The sequence below is a fragment of the Corvus kubaryi genome, unplaced genomic scaffold (genome assembly GCF_017639235.1).
Source record: "Corvus kubaryi isolate FWS band 111438036 unplaced genomic scaffold, C.kubaryi_AGA036_p1.0 132, whole genome shotgun sequence".
NCBI lineage: Eukaryota > Metazoa > Chordata > Aves > Passeriformes > Corvidae > Corvus > Corvus kubaryi.
In genome coordinates this window covers 1,023,461-1,050,478 of record NW_024580666.1, presented here as the reverse complement: position 1 = coordinate 1,050,478, position 27,018 = coordinate 1,023,461, and the positions used below count along the sequence as shown (strand labels likewise).

Below are 27,018 nucleotides of genomic sequence, written 5' to 3'. Positions count from 1 at the left end.
AGATCAGGAGAGGTGATTCTTCACATTTGCTCAGCCCTGGTGAGATACAGACACACTGGGAGTGCTGTGTCCAGTTCTGGACTTCCCAGTGCAGGAGACATGGACATACTGGGATGTGCCCAGTGTCTAAATGGACGTGGAGGTAGACACTCTGGAGTGAGTTCAGTGACGGGGCAGCAAGGTGTTTAAAGATTAGGAGCATGTGACATATAAGCAATGGGCAAGAGCTGGTGCTGTTTAGCTTGGAGGAGAGAAGGCTTGGAAAGATCTTATCAATGTATATAACCTGGGAGGGAGGAGGTGGAGGGAGCAAAAAAAGATGGTGCCAGACTCCCCTCAGAGGTTTCCAGTGACAGGACAAGAGGCAGTGGGCACTAAGTGAAACACAAGGAATTCCATATAAATATAGCAAAATACATTTCTACTGTGTGAATATCAAGTGCAGGCATCCAGGAATATCCAGGAATATCCAGGAATATCCAGGAATAGAGGAATCACTATTCTTGGAGGTACTTGAAATCCAGCCAGATGTGATCCTGGGCAACCTGCTCTGTGAATAAGAGGGTTAGACAAGATGATCTTCAGAGATGCCTTCCAACCTCAACCATTATGTGATTCTATAGAACACATGAGGGTGAAACAATAGTTCAGTTTGTTTAGTGGGCTAAATGCATTAGCTCTCTCATAGATTTTCAAACTCTTAATTTTGGGGGAATAAAGTATATAACACCAAGGAATATGACCCCAAACTAGGAAAACAGAAGCAAGGGACATACCTATCAGATAACCTCAAAGTGGCAGGACTTGGAAGCTGGCATAAACGGACTGAAGTTTTTTTAGCTAGGTCATTTGAGACGGTGAAGGGGGTAGAGGAGAGAACTGGAATAAACTACAGCAGTGCACAAGGGCAACCAAGGAGTTTGGTCTGAACTGTGAAGTTTTCACTCATATTAATATAGATTTATTACACCATGTGCCTGAAGCGACCTTCAGGTCATAAGCTATTCCTCATCGTGGTCTGAACAACAAACTTATATTGCCATTTAACAGAGGTTTGAGTTGTCTTTGACTTCTTTTCTTTGGCACAAGGCGTACTCGTACTGACAGTATGTCAGAGCTGCAGTTATCCATGGTCCAAGCCCAGCTCTAGCAAGTACATTGCCTCATCACTATCCTTTCTGTGTTCCTGCTTCCCCAACCCCATGTGCAGGAAGGGAAATGCTCCCTGACAGAGATCTTAAAAGACTGAGGGATGGATGTGCCACTTCACGAGAGCCTGCCTTGACAAAAACCTCCTCAGTGACAGAACAGGGGGAGAGATATTGTGGAGCACTCTTACCAGTCTCCCAACCTGACCTGCAGCTTCACTACAGAAGGGACAGGCTCAAGTCTGAGCTCAAACACAGCTGGGTTTTTAACCCAAAAGTCTGACTGTGCGAGCAACTTCAACTTCCAAATGCAATTACGCCTATTCTTGTCAGTCCTTCAGAGATTCAGAGGCACTGGACAAAACTATATGTAGGAGTATACATTAAGACCACAACACAGACAAATTTGAGTGGTAAGGATGAAACACAAAGGATTTCCCCAGACACATTTTGATTGGTGGTCTGTAATGTGTTGTTTTGCCAGGATTGTTACACAGAAACACAAGGGTTCTTCTTGTTTCCTTGCATTTTCCTCAGCAGTGGTCAACATGCTCAGTAAACAGGCTGTACATTGGTGCCAGGATTTACCCTTGAGGTGGCAAATGTTGTTAAAAACAGGTATTGAAAAGCAGAGTGTGTGCTGTTTCTGATTGACTGGTGGTGGTAGATGACCACTGCTGTTAAATGAACATACATATTTATATACATAAATGACAAAAAAGGTGTTTAAGGAAAACCAGCAAATGTCTTATGATCAAATGTAGCAAAAGCTAGTGAAGATGGTAACTGTAGTGAAGGTTTCTGGAAGCAGATACTACCTTAGTGTTCTATCTATGGCATGTTTCACTAATCTTTGCTTAGGCTTTAGAAGAGCTAAGAACCACACAGAAGCCACAGTGGTCTTCAAGATTAGAGAGGTCCCAGATGCACACAGACAGTCAGGGGTTTATCCAGCAGGAGATCACTGGGACAGCAGCTTTATAATTTCTCCATCCCCTCTCTGTTTCACTCACCTGTCAACAAGATATTTCCTGCTATTTGCCCCTTTGCACTCCTGCTCCTGTCAAGTGGTAACATCATCCATCTTCTGCAGAGAACTTCTCCCTCACTTAAATTTCTGGCAGCCAGTTTAACTCCCCATTGCTGAACTGACTTAAAGGGAACTAAAGGATCTTATCCTGCCTCTAAAATTTTAAGTTCAGTATTGAAAACAAAAAGAATCCTTCCATGACAGATATTCCATCAGGATCAACCCCAGTACAAATTTTTTTGTTGAAGCAATAAAAGTACAATTCAAATATGAAGTGCCTCTGTAATCATTCCCTAAATGACAGTCTTGGAAATGAAATTGATTTCTGTTGCGAAACACTCTTTCAGTTCTTGGAAGTCCAAAGGAAATCTATATGAAAGGGAACATCACCAGCTTAAGTAGTATGCATTTAAATGGGAATGTGTACTATTTGTCTCCAAATCAACTTTTTACAGCTTTATTTATATATACCCCCAGCATATCAAGACAGGGCAATATTCCTTCAAAATTAGATGTTCTTAAGTTAACTGCAGAGAGACAGAGCAGGTGAGCTATTCAGTGAAGGTAAGACAGTGGCATGCAGGAAAAGACTAAGACTGCACACACAAAATACATTACATGATCCACCTTTTGAAAATGAGGCAAATACAGTCTTCCTCAGAAAAGGGTAATGGCATCCACAGAGCTGATTTTGTCACACAGAAAATGTGCAGAATTAGGTCTCCAATCAACCATTCACACGCTGCCAGCGTTGCCTCAAGTTGTGGTTTAAAAATACAAGTGCCCCCCCTTCTGGCCAACAAGAGCTCCCAAAAGTGGATTTGCAAGACATTTCTGGCTAAATTTAAAAGGCAGTTTTGGTTATAAAAGTTAATTAGACTTGTTCTAGGATATAAATTCTCAGTCAAAGCACAAAACTTCCATTAAATTCCAAAATATTTCTATAGTTATTTAAAAAAGTGAAAGATTTCCTTTGGTTATGCAGTGCCATATTCTGGAGAATGATAAATATCTATCCATCAGTTTCTCAACATAATGAGAATGTTGTAACAACTCTGAATATTACATTGTGTCACAGGACCAGGCTTCCCGTAAGTGTCCAGACATGCAAGGGTTTACTTGGTGAAGAGCGGTGCCAGCTCAGGCTACCGAAAATGACCCACTGACATCTTTGCCATGCTCAGCCATGGCAGGGGAATTGCTGTTAGACCCAAACCAGGCCGCTTTAGGTGCTCAGTCCCTGTCAGGTTAGTCCTTCACCTTGGTGATTAGTTTGCAGGTAACAGTGATGTAATTACGCCAATGCCTTGATATATATAGCTTAGAAGGAAGATGGCTTAAGGGAGGGTAATTGCTGGACTGCAAATATTTTAATGACTGCTTTTTAAGCAGCATTTCAAAATAAATCTCACGAACAATCCAGATGCCCATTTCTATGGCATCTGGATAACAGTATTCCACAAGAGGACAAGAAGCCAAAGATTGACAAGCAAGCACACTGCTTCTGTGGAGTTGGACCTTTTCAATCCACAAGAGCATGCAATTGAGGAAAGCAAACTCTGGGTTTCCTCCTCTCCTTCTGGTTAGAAATTTTTTCAATTTCTGTATGCTTTTTCTGATGCGGAAATGACAAATTACAATATATAAAGATTTTTTCCTAAGTAATTACTCTTGATACAGTAATGAAGACAAGGCAGAAAATGCCTCTGCAAGCAATGTCACAGTTTAGTGCAGCCTCAATGAAAATTCATGGCAGAAATAACCTAAGAAATACTGAAATACACTGCTTACATGTTCTCTTCAGGTATTTGTATCACTAGCTTTCTGCCTTTTAAAATGAATGCTAGCAAACAGAAGAAAAAAAAATATAATATGCCACAAAATTTGATACCAATGAACAAATTACCTCTGGGCTTTGTCCTCAGCACCAACACGTTGGGAAGTAGATGAACTGAATTGCTTAAATGGCAGATCTTAGTGTTAAGTCAAAATGATGGCTACTTTTGTGAATTCAACACATCTGCAGAGTGAGCCAGTTGTCTGACACGTGCTCCTAAGCACACCTGTTCATTAGTATTAGCGTGTCCCATGAAGTTCTCCCTTTTACTTGCCACAACTCTTCTGCATGAAAAATTAAGTTAACAAAAAGTATGAAAGTTTCTAAATACCTGATTAATTGTCTCTTGTTGCAGCTTTTTTCCAGACTCTGAAAGGGAAAGAAAATAATTGGTTTGTACATATTTTAATGAACATGACGGGACACGTAGAGCAGCAAACAGTGAATTAGTAAAAAAATAATCAAAACCTATAATTAAGAAACAGAATTTAACATTTAAAAATTACTCGATAGTTTGAAATGGAAATACACCTAAAATAAAAGAAACAGAAGCCTCTCTTATAAAAAAAGATGTGATAGAAAGAAGATTGAGATAGGCAGCCAATCTTGCTATATAGCCAATCTAACCTGGAACCCCACAAGAAATTACAACCTCCAAAGGGGAGAAAACAAATTTCTAATATGTAGTATGAAGCCCTTAATGTTGCAAGATGTACTACGTGACCAAGAGACTGGTAGCATCCAGCTCAGGATTTGACCACTGGAGGAGAAAAGCAACTTCTGCCACTACCTTAAAATAAAATTACATGCCTGTGTCAAAACTGAGGCTTGGCACCAGCTGGCCCGAGGGAGAAATTCTATCCTGATAGTATCCACAAAGTGGCAAGTTGAATTATGGTCTTGTTTCCTTATTCTGGCCTTCTTCTGCAGTGTCCTTCAGTGTGCACCTGGAGATAAAATCAAAACCTAGACCAAACACTGCTTTTCTACACTGTCTGGGACTCTAACAGCAAGGACACCTCACACCTGTTTTTCCCTTTTCGACCAAAAGGGACAGTAATTTGCCTCATTTACTGCTCCCATGCACTAGGTGCCAAAAGGGCAGCTGGTATCAGTTTGCTACTGGAGACCGTCCACACATATTGGGGAAAGTCAGGAATTTCACACTTGCCTATCCAGCTAGGCTACGTGCACCCCGAAGGTTTTTAAAAATAATAATGATGGGACAGGACTTACAACCTGTCAGTATCACTATTAACTGTCAGGGGAGCCTGCCTAGCTCAGGTGGCTGCCACCTCCAGCCCTGGAAATGATACTCCATTTCAACAAAACTTTTCCATATTGATATGTGTGGCACAAACAGAATTTTTAGAACGAGGTGAAAATATTTAAAGTGTTTAAATACGGTATAAAGACTCTACTCAAAGGAAAATGATCCTCCCTACCCATCCCTGAGACTACTCCTCTTTACAAAGAAAGCATTATAGATTATTCAGATGAAGATAATTACTTTAGGCTATATTATAAGATTGTCTCTTATGGTAATTACTTCCTGCATGCTTGTGTTGTGTTTTTATTTGCTAAATATAAAAATTATGCTTTTAAAAAACTCCACAGAGTTATCATTTAGGGGGGACTTAAAATGTATTCCCTTGCTCACCGAGTTCATCTTTAGGAGAAATAAGATTTATTCGTGTAACAAATATTTTAGCCAAATAGATTGTTGGTAATAGAAGATTAAAGGTGTATGTGTTTTTAGCATTCTCTAATGATATACAAGATGCTAGGAAAGCAGAGTGTTTGAAATCTCTGGTTAGATCAACACTATTTTGCTCAAAGGTTTGTGGACTTTGAATACTGATGCTTTCCTGTTTCCCAGTACATTTGTTTTTAGGCTATTTTGATTCACTTTAAAGGAATTTTAATAACTTTCTGTTGACAGCACGGACAGCTGGTCTTGAGAATTAGTGAAAATTCACTTGCTGACTGAGGAAGGAAGTGACATCAATGAGTTTCTAAAGTCAGCCCTGAGGGAAAAGTGTGCTCTGCCAGAGTAGCCTTTCATGCCATTGTATTTCCAGTGATGCCTCAAGATGCAAATTGCCTTATCAATCAGACTTGTGGTTTCTACCTTAGACAAATATAAAAAAAAAAGAACAGAAAGACTGGGAAAGACCTGTGCAGCCATTCCTGACACTGCTAAGAAAAAGGTGAAGAAGAATTTATGGTAGTTCTTTCCTTGTTCTCTCTTCTTTCTTTTGGTGATTTAAATGGACAGTATCAAGGAGAAGGCAGCTGCAGAAGGGGCTGTATGATACGACAGCAATGATGACATGGGTTAAACAGGGCAGAGATTGACTAGGCTGTTAGGGATAGAAGAGAGATCAAATTCAAGGTCACCACTAAATTGAATACTGAGTTCTCCATTTATTCGCTAGATGATCCTTGTCCTCATCACAGAACAACTATGTGCATTTGGCATAGGCAGCACTTGTGCTCAGGAGGGACCAAGGTCTGTAATAACAGACACATTGCAAATTAGGGTGGAATATATTGGCACCATTGCATGGGGAAGCCTGCAAAGTCCTGGTGTGTACTGTACTATTGTTTAAAAGAAACATCACAAAAAGCAGTGAAAAAACATGAACAAACATGACCTGCAACACTGAGAGGGGGTTCATTTTCCAGCCACCAATAGTTAACAGTAGGGCAGGACAAGGACATTGAAAGTGGGCAGATTTTTTTTTTGTCCCACTTCGGGGGTTTTTTTTTTTTGCCTTCTTTTTTTAAATCCCCAGTTTCTCTTATAATGACTAGTCTCTAATCTGTTACTTTTGGCACTCTCAATTTCGAGGAGGAGGTTTCTGTGTCAGTGCCTTGTCATCATTTGTGGTGACCATCGATATTCACCAGCTGGATTCAAGAAATGCCACTGGAGAGAGTGCTCCTAATTCAAAGGACATGAGGCAATGGGACACTGACAAAACCAGAACTGTCAGAACATGTCAGGCACTCTTACGGGCAACACCTGTGTCAGTCTCATGGAATGCAGGTAATACTTGACACTTGCAAGAAGTTTCATTTCTGGTAAACCTACACATGTTAAAATTAAAATTTTTGACAGTTTTTCCTGAGCCACTGCAATGAGGTAGGAGCTTGTGCAATAACATCAAACTAACTGGGAAATTTACTACCATCTGCAAACTTACATGGAAGCTGCCCAGTAGGCAGCCAGTGCAGTCCCAGAGCATACTTTCTGCAAATCAGACTGCTTGTGTGTGGCTTGCTCTTCTCCTATATTTCTTCTGAAACTTCATTTTTCTACCTGTCATCTTGCAAACTGTTCCTAAATGGGCTCAATAGTGACACCTGAGCAGCCTTAAAATCACAAGCAAATCCAAAGGCCTTAATCATAGGCAATTAACTGATACTTTGTGATTCAAAAGTTGTATTTACCAGTACAAACTATGGTTCTTGTTTGCTGACACTGTGCTTTCCCAACGTGCTAACTGAGGCTAAACTGCTGCAACTGGATTCCAGCGATGTTTTTACATCAGGACTGGAGACACGTACCTCTCCCATTTAATTTTTAGTGATTTTCTTTTGTCTCTCTAGTTGCAAAAAGTGTAATGGGTAGTTGACTGGTTGGGATAAATGGCCTTCTTGGGTTGACCGCAAGCTATATCACTTTAGAAAAAAATAATTACAACAAACATAGTTTAAAAGATTTCTCTGTATTTTCATGCACTAATTAGTACACTAATTCCTGTTTCCAGGGCAAGTTGGTTTTTTCAATTTTTTTTTTTTTTTGGTTGCTTGTCCGTGATTAAAAGAGTACCTTAGTGAGAGGAATAATGTGTGTTTTCTAATGTAACTGACAGCTGCAAGACACGAGAATGTGCCATAATTGCTGCTGTCATGAGGAATGGCAACACTGACTCCTCAGCCTTGTGCACACAGCCTACACAGAGAACAACACGTAATTATGCACTCTATCCTGTGCTTACCTCCATACAAAGGAATGTGATATTTGTGCAGGTTTACAGATTAATCTGCTGTAATTCCCTTTAATATTAAACTACTTCCAGCTCAACTATAATTAAGATCACCAGGTACAAAAGATTCAGATTGGAAATATGAGTACAGTCCAACAAAACAAATAACAGCTTGATGCTGTTTTTTATGTTCAAATAGTTAGATACATTAAGGATTTTGACAGCATGTTTGTTTCCTAAGTATGTAGATGAAAAAACAAAGGTTTCATTTCAAAAGGCAAGACATTACTATTGTGTTTAATCAGAGAGAAAAATCCCTTAAATATACAGACTGCCAGTTTATGTGACGTGACTGCTATAAGACCTAGAAACAAAGGATTTTTTTTTCCTTCCAAAAATCAAATCCAAATTTATATATACTTCAAGCAACCATCATCAGTGTCAAAATAAAAGCTTTGGAATAAAAAGTTTGCTTCCTTAAGTCTTCAGATAATTCTACTGATATTTGTGACATAGCAGCTAGGCAGGCTATGAACAGAAATTCTGGGTCTGTCTTTCTGTTCCCAGGTATCTGAGGGTTTCCAAACAGACTGAGAATAGTGTGGAGATCTCAGGGGGCAAAGGGGGCCCTCAGCCTTGCTCTGAAACAGCCATGTTCACTTAACTTCAAGTGGGAATGCTACTTCTAAGAAATCAATTGTGAGGAGGGAATTTGATGCTCTAATACCAATTTAGTTTTGTTTTTCCAGTTTGTGACAGAAATATTAACAGCTTCATCTTTTGCTTTATGTTTCTAGACTTAAACACATATGCAACCTATTCAGTTGTGATCCACCCCACTTTGATTACTGATGTCCTGATCTACCAGCACAGATTCTCAGAAATATGAGTAAATCAAAGCACTCATTTTTGATGAACTTCTGCAGCAATTTCCCATGGCACCAGAGCCTGGGGAAGAAACACTCAGATTTGTTTTTCAGGCTTATAACAGACAAGGTGTGACACTAACAGATTATCTTCTGTGAAAGCCTGTAACTTGGCACACAAAGATTAAAATATTTAGGGCAGAACCATACATTTTTTCCTATAAATTATCATCAGAATTTCTGAAGTCTGTAAGCAACACAGCTCTTGCAGATCTGCACAGCATTTCCTCCTCCTTCTAACAAGGAATTCAATAAACCAAAAGTGCTCATTTTTATAGCATTACCTTCAAAATCCAGTTTAGCTTATTGTTGCACCTCTGTGATAATTATGCAACTGAGTATGATTACAGTGGCCTAAAATATATTAATCACATCTTCATGGTATTGCATAATCCTTCTCAGTTGTCACAATGCCAACTCATAAGTTGCCCTGGCAGAAGGAAACATAAAAAGGAACCCAAGTTGATACTGATTGAAGCAAATGAAGGAAAGTTGGCCATCTCAAAACACTGAAACTCTCACAGCATTTCAAGGTCTCCCTAGCTAATTTTTTGTGATTACTTTTGATATGAAAACAGACCTTTAATTGTCAGTCTCTAATAAGGATGCAGAACTGTTCCCGGGAGGTTCAAAGGACCCTGGGAAACGAAACATTTACGAAAGCTTGAGTAGCCAAATGTCTTGTGCTGATTAACATAGACCATTCAGTTTCCACCTAACAAAGTCATAACAAGAAGGAACCCCAAAGGAAAAAAAAGAAAATTGGACTGACAAAGGAACATTAGTCTTAATAAGACTGAGGGCTCTCATTCATTAATTCTGATGAGCGTAAAAAGGAGGTATAACTCAAATCCATTCCTGGACCAAATCCTGCATTGACTAACATTGTGTAACTGTACTTAGGGCAATGAAATGTTACAATATATGTTAATTAAAAATTCGAAATTTTACCTGCTCTCTGCCTCATCAGCAGTGATAAATATTTTCAAATGAGACCAAATTACCAGGATCCTCACGAATGGAATTAGTAAACAGCCTTGTTTGCTGGTTTTCTTCTACAAGGCTGTGCTTTCTATAACTGGGAAAAGGGAAAGCAACAATTTGTCATATTTTTCCTTTAATGATGGAAGATTTGAGAAAATGGAAACATGCCAGACAGTGTATTTGGTTGTAACGTCAACACAATATTGATATCATGGTTTGGATGGTTTCCAGCTGAACATGGTGCATATTTTCAATGCCTATTTGGCATTCATCCTGTATCTAACAAGAGTAGTTTGTTTCAATTTTGTTTTACAGCTCACTATGCAACTGCTTTGAAAAGTTTTTTTCCTTTTATCCAACTGCTTCACTACTTTTTTCAGATTCCTGCACTCTTAAGGAACTGAATGGAGCAAATCACACAGTCCTATTCATCTGCAATAGGCAAGCAAAGATCAGTTAATTATGTCTTAGTAGGTGCATTTTCTCAAATCCTAGCACAATGTGATCCAAATCTGGTGGTAAAAACTCTCAGTTCCCACACTATAAGGGCCATTGGTTTTTCATCTGAACTCATACAAATCACCAGCCTTCTCTTTCATGTTGCTAGTTATGTATGGTGCTTTACGGTGCTTTATATTATGATCATCTGGAGGATAGGCCACATAATCTGTTAAAATACCTTTTTGACTGTGCTCCAGTGTCAAACTCATTTTCTTATGCAGTCGTATTCCAAAAAATAGGTTTCCAGGCTTTGCCACAAAGGAAGTTGTTTCCACCCATCCACTGCAGTTTCCTATATCAGGGTTCTTAGTATGTCATTCTGTGAGGGATCATAAAATGGATCATAGAATGGCTTGGGTTGGAAGTGACCTTAAATATCTTCCAGTTCCACCCCTGCTGCCATGGGCAGGGACACCTTTCACTTGAACAGGTTGCTCAGAGCTCCAACCAGCCTGGCCTTGGATGGTTGACTGATTTTTTTCCAATGAAGGAACGCTGTCTGGTTTTTCTACTCTAAGAACCTCACAGTAAGAGCTGTCATGATAGAAAAGACCATGGAGAGCAACTAGAGCTTGAATCCACATGCTCAGACCCCACACAGAAATACAGCTTGCTATGGTCTTAGGCAGCTGAACCTTTGCATTGGGCTCACAGTGGACTGAAACACTGCAGTAGTCTGGCTTTGGTTTTGGTTCCTGCCTGGGTTCTGTCCATATTAAGAACATACTGTTGCCCCTGTCCAGATGAGGAATATGAGTGCAGCTGAAATTTGCAGTCCAATTAACCACCTCAAGGCTCCACATGGAGTCATGATCATCCTGGTCATCATCATATGGTCAGCTGCTGGTTTTTCACTGGTAGCAAAGATAAGTTGATATCCATCCCTGGAGCACACTATTCTGATATAATCTTAATTAGAACACCCTGGAAAAGGCATATGAAGGTGCCAGTACTGATGGGAAGCAGCACACAAGCCCAGAGAAGCTTATTTTTACTCACCTGCTAGGACAACTGCACCACAAACAGCTGAGCTGCAAAGCTTCTCTAGTGTGAATCAGAAGTAGTAGAGTGAGCAAGTTAAGCACACAGCAAGCCCAAACAGGGATGGAAAAATCCAGCTTCTTGGCACTAATTACAAAGTAGAGTCCCACAGCAAAGTCACCATGGGAAGCCTTAGTCTACAGTTTCTGTATTTCAGAAATAAAAAGAAGATTAATTGTCTGTACAACATAAGGCCAGGAAGTGACCAGTGGTGATGAGAGCAAATATTCTTTTAATTTACTATTCATTCTGAGTTATGCCTACAAAAACAAACTGTACTTGTTTAAATCTGCCCTGTTTCTTTGTTTGAGGTCTAAATGTGACACTCTAAGGCATGCTCTTAGCAGAGTGGCCTCAAACAACTTCTCTGAAATCATTCCAGTTAGAAGTAGAATATTTCCCAGTGAGAACCTGACAGTAAGAGAAAGACACTATTCACATTTACAAGGAGTAATCTGTAATTAATCCACTAGTAAAGAAGAAAAGGGGGAAAAGGAAAAGGTGAAATAGGAGCCCTATGAAATAGAACTTTAAGAACTGGAAAAGTAAAAAAAAATCTGTAAACTAAATGATTTTATAGCGAAAGAAAATTAGGAGAAGAAAAGAAAAGAGAAACAAAGCTAGAACATAACATTTTCTAATGTATGGCTTTGAATTTAAAATTGGTCAGATACAAACCAAAAAAAGCAATCAGTTGCTGCAGGGATTTCAAATTTATCTACATTTTGTATAACTAGAATATGACCTTTTACGACCAAATCTTGTGGTTGACTTCAGCTCTAGCGATTGGAAGTCATTTGTAAAAGGTCATCTATGACTGAGAACATAATATGAATCCAAGATGCGTAAGCATTCAGGTTTGTGCTACTCAAAAGAAGTTGGCAAAAGACAAAGAGGATAGGAAGCTCATCCACTGCCACAGATTCAATTCTCAAATGGGTTCATAGTTTGGCAAGAGCATGAAATCTAAGGAATCAATTTCCGAAATGTGAATGCGAATTATGAGAGGATACAGTTTTTATGCTTGTCATTCATAACTATGTTACTTAAATGTTACCAAAGCGGTTTATATTATCAAACAAAGCTACTTATTTAATTAATGTAACTTGAGTCAATTTTTTGTTGTCTAGAGCATGGTAGAATATCTTCTTCCCACAGATTCTCCACTACAAGAAAAGATTATGGACCCTCAGTTTTTATTGTTATAAAGAAATAAGGTTCTTAGGCAAAGATAATTTATAGCCTTAATTAACATATTTATCTGACTTTCTGCATACACAACCTTAGCACTGTTTGGGTTTTTTTTTTTTTTTACTTTTTACTTGTTTTTTTATCACTAAAAGTACGATATTTTAAGGAGCTCCTTACAAGAAAGCTGATAATGATGCACCAGCTAACCTCAGCAGGAAACGTGCAATGACATATAAAAATATGTCACGTCTTTAGTCATGTTCTCTGAACATCGGAAAATTCAAACTGTATCATCCGAGGCAGTCGATTAGGGAAAAGAGGAAAAGGAAAAGTATACAACAATTTATGTATAGAAGTAAATGAAAATTAATGTTAGAGAGAACTGTCAGCAGTTATTTAACCAAGATCTCATGATAACACTTTCCCAGAAAACTAAAATCACCTCTGAAGGCCAGTCTGTAAAGGATTCACCTCCACTATATGAGAGTACATTTAAAATTACACAAAAAAAAATTTCTTTTATGCTTGATGTCTTTAAAGCCAAACCTGTACTTCAGGCTTGCAATCTGCCCTACCACTAGATTTGGCCAGCTGTGTAGCAACTGGGTATATATTGCACCTACTATGGATAATTGCAGCTGCCTCCTTGCCTGCAGGTGAAACACCCTGATGCTCCAAGCCTCACAAGCAGCACCATACTGTGCTTGGGAGGAGCCTTTTGCTCACTTTAGGAATGCCCATTGTGCCTCCCTCTGTGCGCCATCCTTGCTACACCAACGAGGATATTGGCAGCTCTCAGAAGCAGAAAGTGGTGCGGGTGATGAAGAAAGTTCAGCTGGAGAAATCTTTATGAGAACTGAACTCAACGTATGTCACTGAAAACATAGTTAAATTATTCTTTTTAATTAAACAGAGACTCAAAGAACAGCAGTAAGGTGGTATCCAGTACCCAGAAAATGCAAAGTACCTCAACATCAAACGCATAAATGCTGCACTGGATCATTTTGATCACTTGAGCAGAGTCTGAGTAGATGCTCTCAGTTACAGCACATCCTTTTCATGCACAGAGGGTAAAATAGGCTTTAAAACCACACCTGCAGGTTTTGTACATGCCAGCAATTTCTGCCCACAAAATATATTGCTGCTGCTTGTAAAGGACCATATGTACATACCAAAAGCTGGTACTGAGATACAATTTGCATCCATAAATGTGCAGGTGCAGTTCAGTGGAGACCTACGAGAAGAATGTGACCATATAGCACACAACTACTACGTACACAGCAGCCTTCAGACAACAATCTTCCCATAGGATGTGCCATGCCAGGCACAGCAAGGAGAGGCAGAATTTACAGCTGAAATTGCAGTCATGTTCATGACTGGCAGACTGATTTAAGAAACAAGCCTACCTGGTCCTGGTTTGCAGACCATGGGTGTGTACTAGTACTGGTAGTGCTGATGATACCCCAAACTGAGGGCAGGATTAATGTGTCATCTACAAAGGTGAAAAAAGAATTCTGAGGGAGTCCTTTGCATTTAACATGGTTTTTTATGACTGAAAAACCCACCTTGTTTGTTCTTCCCTAGTGAACTGCATTCTTTTTCAGGCATTAAAAATAATTCTGCAAGTCTGACATGAATCAGCATGAGAATTACTGACCAAGTCAGCTTCAGCAAATACTAAGCAACACAGTCACATGATGTGGTGGCTTTATTCACATGTAAATTACTGATTTCTAATGAAGTGAGCACTCGGGATGAGACATTTTTCTTCTGACAGGAGAACACAGTCAATATTGTATGTGATTACCAACAAAACTTGGCATTGACTTCTTGCTAACTGCAGGGACAAGGTCTTCACATATTTCCACAGACTAAGGGAAAAAGGCATAGTTCTGTTTAGCTTGTTATTAGTATTTAGTTCTAATGAACATAATTCTTTACATGAAATCTGATTAAAGAATGTGAAAATAAACATAAATGAAATGTGGAAAAATTCTTCTCAGATTAGGAATTATTTTGGACTAAAGCCACACCAATTGCTATTGCTTGAATATTTAGTGAAGGGTAAAAAACCAGTTTGAGAGGACTGAATTTCCTGCCTTCCGAGGGATCTAGAAAAGAACATGTGATAATTGAGCATCCACCCCCGACATAACTTTTGGGCATCAGCACTATTGGCCTACTGCTATAATTAAAGTAATTTGTATACTGTGGATTGTTGACAATTTAAAGGCTAGGTCCAAATGTTGCAAGCATGTGAGATGGAAATCTTCAGAGAAATTAATTTTACATCTTGATATTGCTGGCAGGGGGCAAAAGAACTGCTCAGTATTTTTAAATGGATGGTTAATTAGATGTACAGTCAGAGACTCTGGAAGAGCAGAGATGCAAACAGCTCAGAGCTTCATATTTCTTCTCTTCATACAAGCATACCAATAATGTTCCCACTTTCAATACTTTTTGTCCCTTGGATTACAGATAACTAGCTCCCAGAATCACATTAAAAACCAGAAACATCTCTGGTTGCAACTGTATAGAACCAAGCTTAGGTTAACCACAGTAACAAACTTAGTATAGTAATGGAAACTAGGCTCATCGATCACAAGAGAAAGAAAGACGCAAAGAAAACAAGTTATAAAGAAATCCCTTCATTTTTAATTCTCGCTTCTGAGAAGAGACTAGACCAACTCTACAAATCCAGTGTGGACTACTACTTCTTTGCTGGAAAACTTATGTCATCATGCAACCTCCTACACACACCCAAGACCCAAATAATCTTAGTTAAAAGTACCCCTTCATACAAGCTACAGACAAACAACTTTTCTCAGGGTTTGCTTTTATGATTGGTTTAAGCTTCCCAATGCCCAGCACTTGCTGCAGATGCACAGATGTGCTGGCCACTAGTGCAGCTGCAGTGCAGGGTCAAAACACATCACAGTCCTGACTCAGCTAAAAATTCTCATCTTGCCTGATAGGCTGACTTTCAACCATATGAGCTCAGAGCAGCCACATCAGCTGTGCAGATGAAGACACCTAGCTGGAAACAACAGTGGGGGCAATGACAAGTCCCCGTCTAGGGAAGCTCACACGTAAGTCAGCATAACCTCCTATAACTCCATATCCTCAGAGCCCTCATCTGCCCAGCTGCTACAGACCCCTCAGCATTAGAATACTCAGGTTTGTCACAAACCTAGTTCAGATGAGCAGTAATAACAACTCTATTGACAGCCAGCTATTTTCTTTTAGGGCTTGCATTGTATGGGACTCCATTTTTTCCCCTTTTTTTATACTCAGATGCACCATCTATTTGGCTTTCCAAAATGTATTTGATAACATCTCTCTCACAAGATCTCTTAAGGAAACCTAACAGGCACAGAATTAGAGTGAACACCTTTGCACAGATTTAGGAAAGCAACTGTTGAAAAGATAGGAGACGGCATAGGAATATGAAAGCCAACAGTCAGTTTCACTGTGGAAGAAAGACACCAGTGGAGTCCTGCTGCCTCATGTCGAGGATACACATGCTCTTCAGCCTGTTCTTGAAATCACCTGAAAAAGGGAGCAAACAGGGTAGAGACAATGTTTGCTGATGATATTAAGCTATTTGGGGTAGAAATGATGGAGGCTAAAGAACTTTCTATGAGGGTAGGTTTGTAATAAAATGACATATGAAGTGCAATTTATAGAAATTGATGCTAGAAATCTTTTAGGGGAAAACTTTTAGTTTAGACTCAAAAGTAGTGGATTCTGAACTGAGTTACAAGCACACTGCTGCTCAGGAATGAGATCTTGGGGTGGTACATCTACTGTGTGAACATCATCTCCCAGCTCACAAGTTAGAGAAAGCAAATTGAAGACCAGAGAAAAACCAAAAGGCAACTATTTTGTTTCTGCATATTCACATACTTGCATCTTAAATGTTATCTGCAATTCTGATCCTCCCACTCACGTACAGAGATGAAGAAGAAGTAAAGAGGGTGGACTGAAAGTACAGACTGGCTTCAAGAAGAAACAGCTACAAAACCTGGCAAAGCAATGATCCAGAGGAGATATGATAGCGATCTGTAAAATAATGAGTGACATGGAAGGGATGAATCAGAACTGACTGTTTGCTGCCCATTGTAACACAAGGCTGGGGGCATCAGATGAAGCAGGCAGATGGCAGGTGGAAAACAAACATGAGGAAGCAGATCTCCATGCAACTGAGAAAGGAAACTCAGGAACTCTTTGCCAGGGGATGTTACAGCTGCTAAAACTTTACATGGATTCAGGGGACAACTGAACAAGCTGAGAGACGGGAAATCCTTTTGGGGTTGATAAGCAAACAAAAACCACCTCTGGCACAGGAAGTTTCTGAAACACAAACTGCTGGAGTTTGAGAAAGTAACGTGAGAAGGTTTCACTTTACTGCTAGGATATTGAGCAAGACAGAGGTCTGGTCTCAGGCATTATTGCTGCTGTGTGCATGTGCAACAACACAAGACAGCTAAAAAAGAAAGGCACTGGTTTAAAATACTTCAGAGTCTGGACAACCTCAACAACAACATGCACCACCTGCACATGCTGTTGGCCATCCCTGTTGAACCTCCAACCACAGGAGACTGACCAGTACTTAGATAAATTTCCAAGCAATAGGAAGAACAGACTTATAAAGTATTAAAAGTACGAGACTCTGTGTGCAATGAAAAATAAACACAATGATCTCAGTGACTTCCAAAGTTACCTGGAAAGTGTACTGTGAGCAAGAGATTGACCTGCAGCATCCTAAGGTAGATGCTAACACCAGACCATTCTTTTATGCCACAGGCTGGAAACAAAGGGTTTAGAAGGCATTATAGGAATTTTTTACCACCTACCTATTTTCTGGTTTACTGGTTCTGCTTCCTTGGAACTACACAAAAATCACTAGAGAAAAACAAATGAGCCTTTTTGAGAAGTGAGCTGTATTGGATCTTTGTTCATAAGGCAGATATTAATTTAAAGAATACAAATAGCCCAACAGCCATTAAAATGAACTCTTAAGCACTATTTCTAATTATACTGCATTGATTAAACACAATTATATTTTAATTAAGCTTTGTTCATACCATCATCCTCCTATGTTTTTTCTCCTTCTAGAGGAGGAAATTAATCTCTTTTTCTAGAGATGCGTTTTCATGGCAAACAATGCTTATCACTTCATTTATCTTAAAAGCAAAAGATAAAATCTGCACAAGACATGAATTGCCTCACTTGTGTTGGAAAAAATTAGCTGTCTGCTTCAGAGTCCACCTGCATGGAGAACCCCAATCAATGCCTGCACTCTTTTCATTGTTGATTTTTAAGTCCTACCAAAAGTCTCACTTTCAGCAGACTAAGCTGTTACAGCTCCAGCTGCTGAGTTATGTTAACAGACTGTGTGAGTGCTCCAAGTCTATTTCCATGTAAATTCAGGTTACCTACAATTCGGGCTGAAGAGCAGCCTCGCAGTTTGCCCAGCACCAGTACGGTGGAGAAGAGATCCTGAACGTTAGCACCTACTGCCCTCTACCTGCTCCACTTAAAAAACCTAGTCAGCAAAACTAGAGAAAACTTCTCTTTCAAATTTTGTAAATACTTGGTCTTACCACTTTGATGAGAACTGATTTCTAATCTATTTCTTTTGATTACAAGAGTAGGAGCTGTTACTCTTCTCTACATTCCAATCTATGTAGGGATTGCCATTACAAAATGTGCAGATATATATTGCCTGTGTAATTTTATCCCGTTTCCATAAACCATCATTTAAAATTTATCTTAGCATTCAGTGGGATTATGCATTCAGAGGTTTACCATATCTTTCCAGGAAATGTGGTGGGAGGTGTACTCCATTGGAGTTCATCATGACGGGCAGTGAAGAAAGAATTCCAGCTTGTAAATCCTTGCCCTGCAATATGATCCATGTAGCGAAACTCTTATACAGGCCATCTGAGTACCTGGCACATGCTACAGAGGGACAGACCTTGATGCCTACACAGATAAGACTGCACCATCAAGGACAAAGCTCCTATAAGCCATAGCAGACAGCCAGCACTATGAATGGGGACCCAGAAAAAGTCTGTCTCAATAGTCTTGACCTTGTATTCAGCTTAAGCGATAATCCACAGTTATCGACTCTGACTTGCACTTTAAACTCTCAGTTCTGACCAAGAGGATTGCTTGAAATTTCTTAGCTATAGAGAATCAACAGGAAATCTATTCTCTTGAGTTTTGTTAGAGGGTATGCTAACCTCTGGACTTTTAAGACCTTTTTCTCTGACCTATAGAATAGAAAATATTTCCATGTCCATTTGTGGAGAGACAGAAGCCATGCAAATGGCAGACAGAGAGCTAGACGTGGCCTCGAGTGCAAAGGCAGTGCTGGAGCCCTGATTAATGTCCATTAATCATGAGCAACATTTCTGAACAGAAAAGACCCAGGAAATCCTTGCAAGCTGTTACAATTCTATTATTCCACTGCATGTCTTCCAAAGTGCACCACAGTAACATTCCCCCCATGTGAGGCAGGAGATACAGGAAAATATAAAAGCCCACTTAGAGATGTAGCTACTTGAACATGTGTTTTCAAAACTGCTTAAACTTCCAAGCTTAAATTTCCAAGAAAGGCTTAACCTGATGCAATTCAGTTTAGAAATAAACAAACCATGTGCTTCCAGTATATTTGGTCCTTGTCACTACTTCTGCTTCTTCACGAGCTCTATCACCAGTGGTCAGGCAGTTACCATCCCTTCCCATTCCCAGACTCATTCAGGTTCACACCTGGAATATTTACCCCTGGTTCCACCCACTCACAACAGCTGATTATTTTGATAATTAACCTGTCAGACTGCTCAGACAGCTAAAAAAACCCGCAGGTAACACTGGACCAAGGCCTTCTATGGGAGGCTTTGGTCAGAAGCTGAGGACAGAGCTGACAGAAATACCAGGACTGCATGCCATGCTTGCTGAAAGCATGTGTAAACTAATACTGCATACCTCAGCATTAAGCTGGCCTGGCAGATGTGGTCCTGGAGTACCTTCTTTCTCTCTGTGATTGGCAGTGACAGCCAGGAAAAAAATACAGCAAACCCCACCCTCTTGGTTCACCCCTTGGGTCATCAGCTCTCCACCCCACTAGAATTGCTCATCCATCAGAGAAAAGATGCAAATTATCAGAGCCATGAAGCCAGGAGGTAAAGTGCACAATTTCCCAGCACAAAGACAGCTTTACAGGTGTGCCAGGTGCTACCAATATGCCCATGAGTGGCAGGGCTGCCAGTGAACCTTAAGCACCCCATCAGAAATCACTGGGATTCAGTGTCCAGCAAAGCAAACCACTGGAGCACAATGAAGCTGGATTGTCTACAGTGAAGCATCAAGTATGTTAAACTCACCTGTAAAAGTGAATTCCAGTCGGTATCTTAGGTACTTCATGAGTGGTCTGTGCAAATGAGGGCTCTGGCTTTGTTTGTTTTCAAAAACAGGAGTTTTTACATTTGTCAGTTTACAGCAGAGATATTGATACTCGAGAACTCTGTGTTTGTGAGAACTCTGTGTTTGTGATTATACACCCCTGCTGCTAAATATGGTAATTTGTTCCACTTCAGGTTTTATTAATTAAATTAATACTAATTGAGCAGCCTTTTGGCATAATTTTAGCCTGAGTGATTTTTGAACTAAGTCCTGTACACTATAGCCTCTCCTTAGCTTCCCCCTTTATCCCCTGTCCCAGAGGAAATGTTTCATTGCAGATCACTGCCCTGACACTCTTATGTTTACAGATAATTATGGCTATACTTGCATACTCTTAAATCAATAATAAAATCCAGTAAAATCAACAAATATTTTAGAAGATATTTTAAAGAAAGAAGCTATTACAAAAGAAAAAAAACAAAAACAAACCCAAAAACAACCCAACCCAACCCAAGATGGCTAATTTTATGTGACTAAGTGCCCTCTAGTGACAAAGTCCTACTCAAAATAACTTTCACAGCCACTTCCAAGTGTTACACAGTTTTAGTTCTCAGTATCTCAAATGTTGTGGGGTTTATTTGTTTGGTTTGGGTTTTCGTTTTGTTTTGTTTTATTTAAATAAAATAAAGCAAAGCAGCCAAGCAAAATCTATCAATAATAAGAAGAAGAATAACAACAAACAACATCAATCACTGTGTTAGTCTAAAATAGACCTTATTTACTGAAACATAACAAGTATTTTTCTACATCAATGTTAATATTCCTATAACTCAAGGGGGACACATAGCTTTGTGGTGGGTTGTTTAAATTACACAACATCCCTTGAGCTGCTGTTGCTTCTAAGAACTGTCTGACACTGAGTGGTGATGCTGCAAAGCAGAAGAGAGAATTAACTCTGGGCCAGCCCAGCAACCCTTGCCTCTTGTTACAAATCCCTCACTTCACACTGAAACCCACCTCAAATCTGTCATTCCTTCCCCAGAACAGCCCACCCACATGCTGGAGCAAAAGGCGTGGAGCTTCACTTGCTCCATTCTCTTCTCCAAAAACCTAAGTGGAAAACATGTACGTAGGGAAGCTTGGCTTATAAATGAGCTCTTAGAAAACAAGAAAACCCTCCAAAAGAAAAAATCCTATTTTTTTTGTCCCTCAATAATTTTAAATTTGTGAAATTGGAGAAATCATAGAAAAGATACCGATATCTTTACTTTGTACTGCTACTCCTTTAGCTGAAAGAAAGCTGAAAATTTACAAACTATTCTAAGCAGAGAAAAGAATGTATTATTATTATAATATGTATAATACACAATATATATTTTCTATACTATGTTATAATATATAAATGAATACATTACATGTTATAAATAATGTAGCATATATATATATATATATATATATATATACAACCACAGCATTTCCATGATCAGATTTTTGGTTGCCACTTAAAAATTATTCATTGCTCTTCTGTAAATAACAGTCTTCCTATTTTTTCAAATGTTGTCTTTGGCTTTCTAATGTGGAGAATCTCACATTGACAATTACACTTCAGTATGTAAAACAGCTCTTGGTCATTTCTTAAAAGACCAAAACCGAATAATTTAAGTAATACTGTTCTCTGCTATGCTTTTTTTTTTAAATGAAAACACTTCAATGAAAACATGCTTTTTTTTGTCTTCACACGTAATGAGCATGAATTATATTTTCCAGTTTTTATAATGAAGTAATAACCTTACCACATTAATTTTCTTTGCTGTACTCACTGTCTTTGCACTAAGATAATCAATGATGTTAACCAGAAAAGCAGTTTGCCAGGGTGCTCTCAAGTTACTGTAAAACTGGGGATTTAGTCAGAAGAACTCCTATATTCCTCTGGAACATTAAATTGAAGGCTTAAAATACAGCCTTTCAGTAAGCAGTTTCTTAGAGAAGATAAAACCAGCTCATAAACGAAAAAAGGATGTTGCAAAAGAGACAAATTGTTCTCATGCACATAGCATAAAATGAACTGAAGTAAATTCAAATCTCCTAAGGAAATTTTGCTTCCTTAAAAACAACAAACACCAATACTAAGATGCTCTGAATTGCAATGTAACCTTTCAAATTACTGTCAAAAAAAGGGTACAGTTTTATTGTTAGTACCTGTTCTCAGGTTTTATCACAGTAGTTACATTTCTACCTCTTTGTCCTTACTCAACACTGCCTAACATTGGTTGGAATGGACATAAAATATCAAGGATTGTAAATGCAAATTAACTATCTACCCAGTGGAAGGAATAAACTACCCTTAAGTATTTTCTCAGTCATGACAGAAACATCCAGTGCCTTCTTAAGGCTAATAAAGGTAGACAAGAAACATGTTACTCTTACACTTTCATGAGACATAAAGCTCTGCAGTTCAGTGTCTGTGGAAATTTCTTCTGAACATATTAAAATGATCTGAGGGCTCTGCAGAAACCCTGATCATAAAACAAAAAAGCTAGGATAGTTAAAATTAATACATCATAAATAAAACATGCATTTCTGTATATATTAAGTGACAGGTCTCAGAAACTCCACCAACACACACACGTTCACAAAGCAGCAAGAACACATGCAATTCATTAAACCCACTCAAGTGTGCTGGTTCTTCCTGGCATTATTCATAACTGAAACATTTCAATTCTAGTTAACAAAAAAAAAAAAATCCTCTAATTTAAAAGTAAAACAAGAAAATTAGTTCTATGTTTCTGGATGACAATCCCACAGTGCCTTCAACTAACCACATTAAGCCTTAGGGGAGCTACTTTTAAAATGTTTGGGGGGGTCGTGTGGCTGCTTTTTTTTTTTTTTAATAAAGAAGTAATGCAGCCCACTCAAACAGAAATCTTTGAAACACAGATCTCTTAAATATTTTTTTTCAGTATGCTATACAAAGCCAGACAGGAAAACAATGAAAAGTGCCAACCTATATTTTAATTATATACCCTGAAAATGTCATTCCTTAAATACAAGTGCTCTTAAATAAGCATAAGGAACAGATGGGCTGCAAAAAGCAGAGTAAGAGCAGCGTATCCTGCAGGATATAGTACTGAGGTGACAGATGACAGGATGGGGGTGACAATCCCCCCTACTTTTCACCTGTTTTAACCATAAAAGCTCCCTGCCGAGCACCTACATGGTTAGGACACCTCACCTGGACTGCCTATACAAAAGGAGGCAAAGCACCCTGAATGAAATGGACTGGTTTGCTACAATGAAAATAAATGGCTATGAATTAGATTCTGCATCTCAGACTCAATATCCATAAGCCAGAGGTGTGCATGTCACCCCAATCCACCGTTACTCAGCATTTGGCTTGATCTTGCTCACAGAGATGAGCACGGACAAAGTGTATTTTCCTATTCTTGTACTGTTTTAGCGGCTTACTGGGGCTCCATGCTGCTGTCCTCAGACCACGACCCACCACCTCAATGAAAAAATACAAGAAAATCAGCTGCTTGCACCTTTCCTTAAAGCCTTGTTACATTTTAGGGCCATTCCAACAAACACCACCAACTTTTCTCTACTCTGGGCCCTCCAAAGAAAAAGGGTAAGTTTTTTCCCCCAAAGTTATTCTGTAACATCTTTAGAGCATTACCTAAGTGGAACTGGAAGAATCTTGGGGGAAGGGACCATGACTTACTGCTTTCTTCTTGCATTCTTCACTCACAATCTGCTTTTGGTTACCTGCTGGAGACCAGATAACTGTACTCAGCAGAACTTCAGTCTGGCTCCACATGGCCCATTAGAATTGGGCAGACAAGAAACCTGCTTACATAAAACCATATGAAAGCTGTTTCAGTGCAACACCAGATGCAGGAGGAGATCATTATTCTGGGTTGCAGCTGGTGAATTCCTGAAATATAGATGTGTGTTGCTTCTGTTACTTTTTATCAAGGTGAAAAAAAAAGGACGCAAAACATCAGCAAGTTCCTTCTGAAGACCCTTAAAAACCTGGCTTATCTTGTTTATAATCTCTTCTCTACAAATTAATATTTCAATGATTTGTACAGTGGGACAAAAGAGCCATGCAGCCTTTTCTATTTGCATGATGAAGGACTGATTTTACCTGGAAGTGGGGTTGCAGTAACACTTGACCTCATCAGTTACATGGGGCCAGAAGAAAACACACTTTTACCATGCTAAACAGTTCCAGCTTTTAAGTTTTGGAAAATTAATTATTATTATTATTATTATTATTATTATCATTATCCCATAATACAGAAATATCAGAAAATCTTTACCCAGATATCTACAAGCCTTTTTAAATTTTTCATTCAAGAGAATAAATTGTTCAGAAAAACAAACCAGCTAAAATAGTTATCATGCCATTGTTTAAATAGCTTCCACCACAAACAAAACTATGCTGATGAGTCTACACACGTCCAAGGTCCACGTCTGCGTAAATCCAAGAGACAGGTGAAAGTCATTCTCTTCTTTTAATAGTCACACCGTATAAGAAAGGAGAAAAAAGCCTATACTCTTAAATTTGTCTCTGTCTCTTCATAAAATCATCCTCATGAATTCAAATAGGAAGAAGCAGCTTGCCACTGGAAAGCCAAGTGTGTCTGAGTGCCATGGCTGCAACGCACCAGCAAGGGGAGTAGTAACACTTTGAGAACTTCTGTCTTCAGTGACACTCAACTATACATAAATGCAGCAAGGTATAGAATGTGGATTCCAGGCTGTATAGACAGTGCAAGGGATATAAATTCTACTGAAAGACTGAGAAATTAAAAAAAAAACCAACCTAAATCCCACACAGACTCTTGAAATGCTATTTGGTTTTGAAAAGAAGGTGGAAGCACACATAAAGGGTCTCGGACCAGCCCAATATGCCACTCACCAAACAACCCAGGGCAGCAAGCTAAAATAAAGCCCTCTCAAATCTGAGACTGCTATTTCCATTTAATGTGTGTATATATATATATATATATACACACATGCACATATATAATCTGGTTTTTGTATTTTCTCCTATTAAACAGCAATTACTACATATTTCTATGGGAAGAAGAGACACTTTCTAGCTTCCTAAGAAGATAAACACATGGCACCACTGGGGTGGTAGGTAGGAGGGCTGAAGCATTCTCAAGCCTGAATTGCAGCCCTTGATAAGGAAAGTAGAAGGTGCAATTCCTTAAAGCAGGATTTCTTAGGGACAGATAACTGAGCTGGCACTTTCATAGAGGAGTACATTTTATAACTGCTGGCAGACTGACCTTTTAAATGCTTGTGCCTGCAGCACTGACACAGACTTGCCCCTGGTGGTACTGAAGACAGGGCTGGACATCGCTGAGCTCCCACCACAGCAGGAAAAAAGAGGGAGCACTAACAGTGCCTCTTTGCTGCCTCATTCCCACTCTTCCTTTCCAGTCCTGTCCTACCACAGGTACCTCTGAACAGTGGCACTGCCCAGCCACCACGGAGCAGAGGACCACAGGTCCCTACCAGAGAAATGCTGTAAAAAGAAGCAAAGATGAGAAGGAAAACTGCTGCCTGCACCAAGTTCTTCACTACAGCCGAGGTTCCCACATTCATACCTTTTGTACAGCAGTGTGAACTTTTTAGAAACAAATAAGGATCCCTCTCCCTTCAAAACACTGTAAATTTTTAACAACTGCTATCCAAGTAGGTAACCAAGGCATTTAATCAACTTGTAAATGCCCAAGTGTGAAGGCAACCTAAGTACTAATCATGAAATTACTATGCATGACAAAATTCAGAATAGTGTTTTGCTGTAATTGTGCATAATTTAACTCAAAAAAGCAAGAGGAGTTATATTTGGATATAGAAGAAAGAGGTCAATTTGATGAGGGGGAAAAAAATGTTGTCATTTTTACTAGTCTGAGAGAGAAATCCTTCATCCAGAGTAAGAATTTTGGGATGTTGATTCTCCATTGTGATGCCAGGGGGATAAGTCATAATCAAAGGAGCATGTAATAGAAAAAATGGTGTTCCAGAGCCACATTTTCAACAAAAGAAATCCACCTCTGTTACCTTAAAGCGCATCTATAAACTGCAGCTTCAGCCATTGGAGGCAGACAGAGACCTGCATGTTGCAATCCCAAAGCACAGCTGTTTCAATAAAAGCAATACAAATGTTTTCCTCCTTCTGATAAGAAGAAATGGAAATATTAAATAAAAAACCCGGGATGGTTTCAACAATTTCCTAATGATTTCATAACGCTTCTGGACAATGGGCTCAGCAGATTTCCTAATTTTGAGTTTGTAAGTGGATGTGCATAGGGTCAAATCTAGACCTGTTTTAGACAGTTTCTTCTTTTCTTCTAAAGGGAATGACATCCCATGCAGGGTGACATCTGTCCTGGATGCACTGCTACTGACATGGGCAAGGCTACGTGACCTACACAGAGCCTTTCAAACCCAGATACAGATGAAGGAATGTGTGGATAGTGGATTTGGAAGGTCTGCCCACCCCATCAGGTCAGCCTGTGTTCCCCTGAACTCTGTTAACAGGGCACCAGCCACGAAGAAGAGCCATGGGCCTCCTACTACAGCACTCAAATGCAGACTTTGCCCTCCTTTTGTACCCTTCCCTTCATCAGCACCAACCCAAAACAATTACATCTAATCCCTTTACCTGGCAGAAAACCAGCAGAGAAACACGAGCTGGAGTCGAGCCTCAGGACTTGTGTGACAGAGAGGAGAAGGAAACCAGAGCATGAAGTGCCCTTCACCATGCATGGCCCACTGCATCAGTCTGAGCAGCCTAACCCATGTTCTCTGAGACTATCCTGAGGATATCTCTCCTTGGGACCAAATTTTTTGGACCAGAAGTAGAAAGAATGTGAGAAAAGTGATATTCTAATATCAGGAATAAGTCTGCTTTTCTGGTAACCAAGTTCAAAAAGGG

At 39.4% G+C, this 27,018-nt stretch overlaps 1 protein-coding gene across 4 annotated transcripts in view; it reads right to left on the bottom strand.

Annotated features, from left to right (window-relative positions):
- The window catches only part of CHST9 (carbohydrate sulfotransferase 9), a 90,989-nt gene that overhangs the window by 14,527 nt on the left and 49,444 nt on the right, over positions 1–27,018 (bottom strand). For 2 of the 4 annotated variants that reach the window (XM_042029324.1, XM_042029334.1), the window contains exon 4: positions 4,347–4,384. The exons of 1 other annotated variant lie outside the window; for it this stretch is intronic. In XM_042029324.1, coding sequence (XP_041885258.1) covers positions 4,347–4,384 — 38 coding nt within the window. Of the gene's footprint in view, positions 1–4,346; positions 4,385–9,887; positions 10,015–11,420; positions 16,145–27,018 lie in introns of those variants that run through there. One more of the 4 variants, XM_042029340.1, reaches the window with a different exon arrangement.